Source organism: Dryobates pubescens, chromosome 26 (assembly GCF_014839835.1).
Source record: "Dryobates pubescens isolate bDryPub1 chromosome 26, bDryPub1.pri, whole genome shotgun sequence".
NCBI classification, from domain to species: domain Eukaryota; kingdom Metazoa; phylum Chordata; class Aves; order Piciformes; family Picidae; genus Dryobates; species Dryobates pubescens.
In genome coordinates, this window is record NC_071637.1 from 9,370,645 (window position 1) to 9,382,657 (window position 12,013).

General features: G+C 43.6%; 1 protein-coding gene across 2 annotated transcripts in view; it reads left to right on the forward strand.

The window, feature by feature from the left end:
- DOK5 (docking protein 5) overlaps positions 1-10,223 on the forward strand; it is a 47,646-nt gene extending 37,423 nt beyond the window's left edge. For both annotated transcript variants that reach the window (XM_009903189.2, XM_054173564.1), the window contains exons 7-8: positions 6,745-6,865; positions 9,561-10,223. In XM_009903189.2, coding sequence (XP_009901491.1) covers positions 6,745-6,865; positions 9,561-9,628 — 189 coding nt within the window. In that variant the 3' untranslated portion in view covers positions 9,629-10,223. The remainder of the gene's footprint in view (positions 1-6,744; positions 6,866-9,560) is intronic.
- The last annotated feature ends 1,790 nt before the right edge of the window (positions 10,224-12,013 follow it).

Consider the following 12,013-nt stretch of genomic DNA (forward strand, 5'->3'; position numbering starts at 1 on the left):
TATCCCAGTATTAACTTGATGACCCAATTGGGATGAAACAGAAAATGCCATTACTACATGTACAGGTTTAAGAAAAGATGAGGGTGGATGTTGAGGGAATGAAGAAAGGAACAATTTGTCTGAAGTACTTGTATTTCTTTTGTTCTTCCACTTCCTTGGACCTGAGACAGAATGGAATCTAAATATGTGACAGGAAAATTATTTATCTTAACAGCCCAATGAGGAGAGGAGGAGCACCAGAACAAGAGGACACAGTCTCAAGCTGCCCCAGGGAAGGTTTAGGCTGGATGTTAGGAAGAAGTTCTTCAGTTCTTCAGGGTTGCTTAGCCTGGAGAAGAGGAGACTCAGGGGTGACCTTATTACTCTCTACAACTACCTGAAGGGAGGTTGTAGACAGACGGATGTTGGTCTCTTCTCCCAGGCAAGCAGTACCAGAACAAGAGGACACAGTCTCAGGCTGCGCCAGGGGAGATTCAGGCTGGATGTTAGAAAAAAGTTCTATACAGAAAGAGTGATTGCACATTGGAATGGGCTGCCTGGGGAGGTGGTGGAGTCGCCATCACTGGAGGTTTTTAGGAGAAAACTTGACGGGGTACTTGGTGCTGTGGGTTAGTTGCTTGGGCGGTGTTGGATTGGTTGATGGGTTGGACGCGATGATCTTGAAGGTCTCTTCCAACCTGGTTTATTCTATGTATGTATTCTATTCTATGTATAGAAAGAGTTATTGGCCATTGGAATGGGCTGCCCAGGGAGGTGGTGGGGTCACCATCGCTGGAGGAGTTTAGGAAGAGACTTGATGGGGTGCTTGGTGCCATGGTTTAGTTGATTAGATAGTGTTGGATGATAGGTTGGATGCAATGATCTCAAAGGTCTCTTCCAACCTGGTTAATTCTATTCTAATAGGAAACTCTTTCCAAGTGTCCTGACCAATCTTGTGGACTTGGACTGATTCAGCTGAGCATGCAGGCAAATGGGTGATTCTGTATGTAGAGAGGTGGGATAACTGAAATTGAAAGTGAAGAAAATTCAAGTTGGTTTCTGTGTGGATCATAATGTCCTTACTTTCAACAGGAGAGAGTCTACTTAGTGTAGTCTTTGAGAGAGATATGTATTTCACACTACATGCAGGTGATATGCCAGTGTTCAGCCGATGCTGCTCTGTCAGCTTCTGGCTGGTGTTACAATGTGGTCGGTCCTGCTTCCCTGTATCTGCGAGGGTGAGGTACTGACTTGGAGCCCTGTGATAGCCCCTAACCTGTGTTCGTTTACACCACACTGCTTTCCCAGCACTTCTGGGGTCACTAGGAAGAGTTTGGCACTTTGCTTGCTTACTTTCAAAAACATTAGAACCAGCAGGGAGCTCTCTGGCCAACAACACTGCTATTTCTGTTCTTCCCAGTAAAGTATCATAGAACACCATCTTTGGTTTTGACTTGTTTAAAACCAAGAACCTTTTAATTCTAGTTTAATGAGGGGAGTTCTTGTTCAGAAATATTTGAGATTATTGAAGTTGGGACAGATGGGTAGATTATGCAGGTACTCAACAGTCATTACATTAAGCAGATTAAAATTAACCTGGGCTAAGTCAGCATAACTGACTGCAGCCCCCTAGGGTGAGAAGTGATTTATTAGCCTGTTGAGAAGGTGGATGATGAAACAACTTCATTTTCAAGAAGCAGGGTTAAGTTCATGACAATAGTGATTAGGCTTACAGGCGTCTGTTGGTTTTACATTTATGTAATAGCATCTGTAATAGCCGATGCCTGATGCTGTACTGTAAAATTTCCATCTTACAAGTGCCAATAGTCTCAACAGATGCACAGTTGCTATAGATTTCAATAGAGAGCAGCTGCACAGCCTCTTAAAAGCTTTTTCATGAACACTGTGTCCAACCACAACCCCTAAATCTAATTTTATAGACCCTAGAGTGCTAAGTGGAGGATAAGAACACATTCCTGGTGAGCTGAAGGGTTTGTAATTTAGTGGCAGAATATAATTGTTTCTGATGAGTCCATGTGTCCCTGAACACATTTCCTAAGTCACAGAAACCATCTTCTCACAAAGCAGTAAGACTCTGGAGTTGAATGATGTTTGGATTGTCACATCAGTGTAGAACTCAGGTAGCTTATTTTGCTGAGTACAAAATATTTGTAAGGTACATCTTTGTTCAGATTGATTCCCCCCTGTATTTTCCTTCTGCTTTTGAATGCCTCAAGGAATTAATTTTGGATTCTTGGATGTCATGCTTGGCTGTCTGTATTGTTTCTGTCTCCAAGAATTATTTATCCTGTGTGAACTTTCTATTAGTGAAGCTTGAGATATTATTTGGAGAAAGCGTAAATAAAGGAGAGGAGGCGATACGGTGGTGAGAAATGAAGTTTAACACTGAATATCTTCTGTTTGCTCTTGTAATTCTGACCAGTGCTGCACCAGGGATGTGATTGTCCAAGACCAAAGTGAGGATGGTATTAAGCTACCTGAGGGCTCTAGGAGATTGCGTGCACCAAAAAACCAAACCAAACCAAAAAGGTGGGGAGGGGAGGAGCAGAGTTGAATGCCCCGTGCTGACAGAGCAAAATAAATCTGCCAAGTGCTGTTGGGAATGTGGGCTAAAATGTTTCTGTCACCTCCCTAGCAGTCTCTCTCTTTATATTACAGTATGTTGGTTCAATTCATGACTATAACTGTCTCTGGCTCTTGAAATACATGTGGAAGATTGATGTGATAGTGGTTCCACAGCTGGGAGCCTCATCCTGACACTTTCTGACAATGTGCTGTTGCTTACTGTTGAGTTCTGAGCCGACACTGGTCAGAGGCTGGCACACTCACAAGTGGGTTTTCTTTATTTTCCTTTTCAGTGAATTCAAAGAGCTCTCCCTTTTCCCTTTTAAAGGGAAAAAAGAGCTGGGTTTAGTTATCAATGCATGAAGTAATTCTGGGCATCTGGTAACTCATTTCATCCAACCATTTTTTTCCTTTTGCTTTTGCATTGCCAGACAATGGAAAGAAAACATCTATTCAAGTTACATTTTCATGAGCATTTGGTTGCCATGAAAACTGACAGGAGCAGTGCTGTCACTTGACTGCTGTCATTTATACCTGCTCTCAGTGCAGGTTGCTTTAAAAAAAGACATGACAATTTGACATCTTGCTAAGAAGCAATAACTGTGAACTTACCGGTTTGGGCAGCTAAAGCTCAGTGCTTCGTGGAAAGGTCTTTATAAATATGTAAAGGGTGAGTGTCAGGAGGATGGAGCCAGCTCTTCTTGGTGATGTCCAGTGATAGGACAAGGGGCAATGGGTGCAAGCTGGAGCATAGGAGGTTCTACATGAACATAAGGAAAAGCTTTTTCACTGTGAAGGTGACAGAATACTGGAACAGGCTGCCCAGAGAGGTTGTGGAGTCTCCTTCTCTGGAGACTTTCAAGACCTGCCTGAATGTGTTGCTGTGTGACTTGTTCTAGGTGATCCTGCTCTGGCGGGGGGGTGGACTCAGAATCATAGAATCGTTAGGGTTGGAAGGGATCTCAAGGATCATCCAGGTCCAACCCCCCTGCCATGAGGAGGGACACCTCACATTAGATCAGGTTGTTCAGATCCATCATCCATGACTTGATCTTTTGAGATCCCCTCCAACCCCTAACATCCTGTCATTCTGTATTATCAGCCAGTTTAGCAGCAGCCTTCCCTGAGTCTTCTCAGCAACTCGTGTGAGCACTTTGCACTGAGTCTGTCTGCTGTGTGAATGCCTCTGTCCAGGCTGGAGCCTGCTATTACCTCTGGCTGTTTCAGACGTGCTGAGAGTGGAAATGGTGCTCACTAACTTCTGAAATGAGATTAATGATTATTGGGATAAGATGGATAGTAGTCAGAACAGCAGCAATATTTTAGTGAAGCTGTTTCCATTAATCTACCTGCTGGTGTGCAGGTGTTTTTAGGGGATTTTGGAGGGGTTTGTGATGGATTTTGATTTGTTGGTTTTTTTTTTTTTTTCAGCAGTATTTTCTGAATTATTTAGAATTTTTTAATGTACTTTTGTAAATTTGTTGATGTGGGATCCAAGAGAGAAAATACTTAATCTTTCCTCCCTGAGCTTCTAGGATTTTGGGATACCAGCCACACCCTGTGCTTAACCCAAAGCTGTGTGTTGGCTCAGCAGATGGCCAGATAACAAGAGGTGGCACAGCAGCTGCCCAGCTGCTCTTGGCACTGGCTGCCGATGGCTGCTGGTGCTGCTTCTCTATCCCCTTCTCTGCTGGTCTCTCATAGCTGCTGGAGCTGCAGAGTGGCTTTGTGTTGTCCCTTGCTGCTTCTCACATATTTTCTGCTTCTTTAAGTGTGACTTAACATGAACCCTGCCTCATCTACAGGGAGCTGCATTTTAATTGCTCTGGGGACAGAATTGTAGGATGGCTTAGGTTGTAAGGGACCTTGAAGATCATCTAGTTCCAATCCCCCGGCCCCACAGGCAGGGACACCTTCTGCTAGACCAGATTGCTCAAAGCTTTATCTAGCCTGGTCCTAAGTACCTCCAGGGATGAGGTGCCCACAGCCTTCTCAGGCAACTCTCCCAGTGTCTCACCACTGGAACAGATTGCTCAGGGAAGCTGTCAACGACCTGGAAATGTTCAAGGCTAGGCTGGACAGGTCCTATTGCCCTCAAACTACTGTGAGTCCTTGAAAGGTTTTTGAATGGACTACCATATCACATGGCATTTTGATACACATTGCTTTGGAAGCTGGAGTTGTTGAAGAGAGAGGTCCTGATCTCCTTTCAGGTTTCAGCATCCTCTTTCTCCCCTGAGCAGGAGGGGGAGAGAGGCTGTGGGTTAGGTGCCCTCTGGTTAACAAATCTTTTGGTGTATTGATAATGCGTGGAGCCACAGGTCCCACCTGGCTCTCTGCTCCCAGCCTTTGCTCATGCGTGTTCCAGCATATAAATTCTGACTGCTTTCAACCTGCTTTTGGTGCTGAGTGCTTCTGCAGCATAAAGCCAGGTCATTAGCAAGTTATTCCTACTCTTTCTGTTGCCACAGAGATACAGTAGGTTAATTGTGAGAATGAAATCAATCATCATTAAAGCTGCCTGCACTCGCAGTCTAAGGTGCTGTGATGAAGCTGTGTGTATTCAGGACATAACACACTCTCATTCTTATCTTCAGCCATAGAGATTTGAATTTTTCCCCCTGCTGACTGGGTTCAGGAGGAGCCACCCTTTCTTCCCCTTTTCTCTGTCTTTATCTAATCTTTCTCTAGTTATGTTTCTCTTTTCCTCCCAGGATAGCCTGTTGTTCTTTCCACTCCTCCTGACAGCTGAACCGTCGCTCAAACTCCCTTAGCTTGTTCCATTAATAAATGGAACCACCAAAACTTGTATCTACAGCAAGGAAATGCTATCCTCACAATGTTCTGCTGATTTTTACTCCCAGTAAAAGATCTGTCATTGTTTGTTTCCATGGTGCTGAAGTGTGTGTGGTGACACTGCAAAGGGTGTCGGGGCTTTAGTGAAGGGGTTGTAATAAATACACCATATGGTGTAGGTGGAACCTTGCATGGTGCCATGATTCATATCCAGCTGATGTGGAGGTGGGTTTTTTTAAGAGCAGGAGTTAATCTGGGTTTGGTTTTGTTTTGTTCTAGCTTTACATCATAGGTACAGTGTCCATTGTACAGAGAGGAGGTTGAAGGTAGATGGCACCTCTAAATAACTTGGAAATGGATGTCTGCAGATGCAGCCAGCCTTCGTCTCTCTTCTGTGCTTGCTTCAGCTATGTGTTTTTGCTTCAAAATATTCTGATGTTCTTGTAAAATGTTATTTCACCTCAGGTTTTGTGAAACTAAAACTTTTTTTTTTTTTGTGGTAAAAGACTTTTATAAATTAGAAGAATCGAGTGCAGTTTTGGTATGTTTGAATTGGTGTTTTCCTGAGCTTTGGGAGGAGAGTTTTAGCTGTACTGTTAAACTTATGATAAAATCCAAATATTTTTATCAGCTTGCAAATATGTCTTATTGAATTTTTGGGGAAAAGTAAACCTCAGGGTAGTCAGTTCCCATGAATGGTTGAGTTAAATGTAGTGTAAATAACAGTGGGCTGTGGTTATCTGAGAAAATGTATCTGAAGTTGCTGTATGGAGTGGGAACTGAGATGGGGCCTGCAGCTCACATGCTGTCTTCCCAACATACTTGGATGTGCTGTTCATTCAAAGAACCCAACTGAAGCATGCAGTTGTCTCCTGTTGAACTCCTGTGCCATTCAACTGGCACATTCCTCGATTGTAGGAGAGAGGAGTTCAATAGAAAATGCTTCAAAAGTAGCAAAACCAACTTGTCCCTGCTCATGTGAAACATCTCCTGTCAGGTTCTCAATGTGCTGAGGCTGTATTTATCTTTGGGAAGTTGGGAAGACCCTCTGATGGCTTTGCTGCTAACAGGGGAGCCTACCAGCACTCTTTTACCTTCTCCTGATCCCTGATTTTTGTTTCAGCTACTTGAGTTACAACTCCCTTCAGGGGAACCAATGCTAGCCCAGGACCAGGGGAGCACCAAGGTGAGCTTTGGTGCGCAGCAGCAGCATGGCCTCCTAACTTGAGTGATGTGTGCCTGAGGAGACTAATCCCCAAGCTGGATGTGGCTGCTATTGTAGGATGGGAAGAGGAAGGGAGGGAGAGGCTGTGCTGGCTATTTCATTAGAAGTTCTTGCAGCCAGTGGTTGTGCTGTTCTTACATCAGTCTCCTGCTTTGCAGCTTCAGATGAAAATGAGCGAGCGAGCTGTGTCCCTCAGCGCCATGGTGCCCTTGCCCCGCAGTGCCTACTGGCAGCACATCACACGACAGCACAGCACCGGCCAGCTCTACGGCCTGCAAGGTAATGGGCTGGGGTTGAAGCAGGAAGTGCACTGATCGCTTCATGATATGATATTGCTGAATCACTTCTCTATCTATCCCACGGAAGGCTGATATTTGGTCTCAGCCAGATGCCACTGCTGTCTGGGTGATGGAGAGGAAGGCACATTCCACCCAAAGATGGACAATTGGGCCAGGGGGGTGGTATTCTGCAGGTGCCCTTTGTAGTTCCCATTAGAGAGAGATCCTTCATCTGACAAGTTTTCTGGCCGTTTTTACAGGACGATCAATTATCAATGTTGCCCAATTCTTTCTGCCACCAAACTCTTCTAATGGCACCTAGTTTTTTGCTAGACTTAGAGCCATTTGGTTCCCCTCCCCTTTGGGTGGTTGCTTCACACTAAGAATAATGCAACCTTCATTATTGATTTTGTGTACTCACTAACATTCAACCAAAGCAACTGCATCCTTGAAAACAGATGAATTTGGGAAAGGAAAAGGCCATGAGAAGTAGTTACTTGAACATCTGCACTGGTGCCACTGTGAACTGCAGTGTGGCCTGAAGATGGGCAGATGTTTGCTCCAGATCCCTCAGGCCTGAAAACCTGCCTAGGCTGCAGGGAGGGAGCTCCCCGAGCAGGTCTCTGCACCCAGTTGGCCCTCCGTGATCACCAAGGGACATCTAGTGGTTGTGGAGAGCATGCATGGGGAGGTGGTGGTGAGCGTACAGCGTCGGCAGGAAGGATGGCTGACAGCAGTGCTGACTGAGCCGACTTTGCCTGTGTATTTCAGAGCATGCTTTAAAACTGAACCTCGGTCTCCTGAGATGGTGAAATGAAATCTGCAGCACCTAACATGTGCTGCTTTCACTAGAAGCATCTTTGGGGTAGGAGCTGCAGGTGCTTCGTACCACCGACAAGCTGGTCCAAAGTCAGCATATGGTAGTTGTGTGCATTCTTAGAATTAAAAACAAACAAACAACACTCTGTTTGTCTTTCAAAACGTGTTCTTTCACTCTAAGCTACATGGATTGGCTGAGTTAGTGTTGGTACAGAAGCTGGTATTGATGAGCTGTGAGGTCAGGATCAGGGTTTTGCTTGGAAAAGCCTGTAGAAAACAGACTGGATGCTTACTGGAAGTATGGCAGACTGGAATATTAAATGGAAAGGGCTAATTTATGTCATAACCTTGGTTTTACAATGTATGGGAATAAAGACTGAGCTTTATTTAACATTTGGAAGATAAAGATGGACTTGAAGCAGTTTCCCTTTACCATAAGGGCATTAGATGATGAAAGTCAGCTTGTCCATCATCATATGATTCTGTGATTCCAAATGAAGCTGCAGATTGATAGGTTAGCACCTCCAGAACATGGAATATAACAAGCTGTGATTAAAATTTACAAGCACTGGCCACCCTGACACGCACGCAGTCACATTCCGTTCTGGTCCACTGATCTCAGAAATCCTGCAGAAGCGTTTCTCCCGTTTTCCCTTGTTTGAACACTAGAGGGCGCAGGCAGCACATGAAAAGCCCCAGCGAAACCCAGCAAACGTTTCCGAGGAGGGATGAATAATAAAAGCAGCACTTTTATGCCTCCTCAATTTTGTTCAATGGGAAGATGACTTACTGGTGGCAGCCTGTGGCACATGAAAACAAGACTGCTTGCAGCATTCTGACACAAGCAGTGGGTTATTTTTTTACTGTGCCTTACTGCATAGCTCTTTATTAAAATGATAATTCAGCATTGAGTTGACGGAAGATAGAGTGTTTGGGTACAATATCCTAGGAGATTGTCATCAGGAGAAGGGGGTAAAAGTCTTTGTAACATAAGTAGCCATGCAGCTGGCATTGAAATTAGGATAGACATTGAGGTCCTTGTCTCGCTCAGCAGTCAGGCACCTTTCAGAGCACCCCTAATTAAATTAGGTTGCCAATATCTTGAAATGCTTCACTTATTACTTGAAAAAGGAATTTGAAACAATTGTTACATTGAGTTGTGTAAATATGTGAGGGGTGCGTGTCAGGAGGATTGACCCAGGCTCTTCTCAGAGATACCCAATGACAGGTTAAGGGGCAATGGGTGCAAGCTGGAGCGTAGAAGGTTCCATGTGAACATAAGGAAAAACCCTTTCACTGTGAGGGTGACAAAATACTGGAACAGGCTGCCCAGAGAGATTGTGGAGTCTCCGTCTCTGGGGACACTCAAAGCCTGCCTGGATGTGTTCTTATGTGACCTACTCTAGGTGATGCTGCCCTGGCAGGATAGATGATTTGTTGAGATCCCTTCCAACCACTAATGTTCTGTGATTCTGTGACATGTATGAAGCAGCATGTCACACACTCAGTGGTTGAGGCACCCCAAACCTTGTATGCAAAAACTTTCTTCCACCAAAGTTGTGGTTTGTGATTTCTAAATTGCCTCTTGTCCTCTTTTCTAATGTACAGAAAAGTTCTAATGCTGATAGTGTGAGATAAGGTGCATTTTTCACTTAAAATGCAAAGTCAAAGCTGCTTAAAAATTCATTTGCTTTGTACAACTTTCAGTTCTTAGGGAAATGGAAAAGAAAAATCTAAGTGGAGGTGTTTGAGAGGGAGCAGCAGGTTAAGCAGGGTTAGGTATAATTAAATGGCTGTAATCTGCAGCTTACTCAGTCCTTTATGAGGTGCCTCTGTCTTACTGAGTGTTGTTCTGTTTTTTTGCACCTGATTCGAAGATGTTTCTAGCCCAGTGAAGCTTCATCGCACGGACACTTTTCCAACCTACAGGTCAGACCATCGATAAAAGACTGCAAAGAGCTTTACAAACTTTGTCTCCTGACAGCGCACCCCAGTGGATGGCAGCAATGATGACAAGTAAGGATGGAAACACGGGAAAAAGTTCAGGTTGGATGGAAAATTCTTGTGACAAAAAAGGTTTTTTAAACTTTGTCAAAAGCTAAAACTGTGCTGTAGATACTGGAGAGGGGAACAAAAATCAACAAGCCCTCCAGTGTATCTTTTATATCTCATAGCTGGACAGAGAAGAAATCACTCCCTAAATATTTCCAAATGTTTTTGTATGATAGGTATGTTGTAAATATATGAGCCTTTTCCTGTTGTAGTGTGGTTCCATTTTGTCTGTCACATCTCTGTGCTCCCTGATGTCAGCTGTTGTTTGTTGTAATGCCTCTCTTCAGTTACTTACATTATTGCTCAGCCTAATCCTTGACCTTTGAAATGGTGGCCAGTTTTAAGCATCTATTGGATACAAATTTTCCTGTTTGAAACCTGATGAAGACTTGATTGAGTTCTTTTAAAAGCAGCCTCTCTCTTCTATTTTCTGTATTTATTTCCATCTCTGTAAATGTTTCAAATAAAAAGTCCCACTTAATCTGTGTTACAGTGCTTTTTGTCATCACTGTCCGCATCAACAATAGTGCTCTTGTGGAGCATGGCATTGTATGGTATGGATTGTGCTTTTGGCCAGCTGGAGACAGCTATCCCAACTTCTTATGCAACCCCAGCCTACTCACTGCTGGGGTGGTATGAGAGGTATGTGTAAGCACTGGAGCAGGTTGCCCAGGGAGGTGGTAGAGGCCCCATCCCTGGAGACATCCAAGGTCAGACTTGTTGCATCTCTGAGCAACCTGATCTAACAGGGGATGTTCCTGCTTGATTCAGGGCAGGTGGACTAGATGACCTTTAAAGATCCCTTCCAATGCAATGCATTCTATGATTCTATGTTTCCAAGTCAATTCAGCCTTTCTGGCTTTTACAGTGTCCTGAAATAACCAGTTGCTCCAGTAACTGGTTTGGGCATAGGATCTGTATATCAGTTTAAGAAACATACCATCAACTATGAAATAAAACACCAGGAAAACATGAGATTTTTGGATTTCTACATCCAAAAATGTTGGAATAGCAGAACTGGATGTGAGGGAGGCTTTCAAGGAAAGCAAAATGATGTGTGGTGAAGGCAAATGTTTCTGAAGGGGGGAAAAAACCCCAACCAAACAACAATATGCCAATATTATTTATGATATACTTTATTGCAAAGATAAACATAATGTATTGTAAATCAGGATTGTGTTAACTTTATTTCCAAGCTGAACTGCTAACATAAATAAGTGATTGAAAGGCATGTTATGACTATTAGGTCTTTAGCTTTCAGGCTTATTTCTGCTAATGTATTCCCTTTAGAGCTGACAGCATCTGTTGTTTCATCGTGGATATGACAGTTTAGTAAATGCTTTTGTTCACCTATCACTTGTGCAGTGATTGTTATACTAAGATTATCTGTGGTTGAACAATCCAATTACAAAGAAGACCCAAAAAAAGCTACTCTAACATTGGCCCTTAAATCATGGGTCAGGAAATCAACTAGCTATGATCTTGCTCTTTATAGGGAAACTGTGCAAAGGATGGAAAAAAGGCCTAAAAGTAACTTTACTTTGAATTGGTGTGTGGATGAGGCAGAAGAAGGTGCTTTGTTTTAATTTGTGGTACCATTACATGAAGTCACTTAATCTTTGTGTCATTGCTGACTCGGTTAGCTGAAGGTTTGCTGTTCTGCAGTTACTGGCTTTATGGTGAGGGAAAGAACTTCCTTGTATTTGGAGCCAGGATGCTTAGACTGCACAGGAAACTACATCTACGCAACTCGGATATGCTGATGCCATCATGTACCAGTTGGATGCCGGTGACACTTGATATACTGCTGAAAACAGATGCAGAACTGGAGTGGAAATCCTTCAGGTACCTGAGCCACACTCTGTCTGAAGAGATGTACTTCAGAAAATGTGCTGAAAATCCATTTGTAGAGCTATGGGGCTTAGGGTTACCATGGGATTCAAAGATCAGTGTGTGACAAATCCCTGAGAACTATTTTTCTCCAGTGCCTGCCCTACACACGAGCCCTCCATGTTAAGAGGACTTCACAAGCTTGCCTTTTTTTTTTTTTTTTTTCAGCTTGTCCTGTATGTAAAAAGGATAATAACATTTTTACGGGTTAGTTTCAATTGCTCCACGGAATTCCACACAGCCTTTTGTATCCTTCAACCTTCTTTCTTGAATGTCCACAGCTTTTCCTAGGTAACTTTTTCAAAGGCACAGAAATGTTCTGCACAGTCATCCAGATGAGCAGGTCCTTGGCTCTGCATGACCTCTCCCATTCATATGGCTCGAAGTA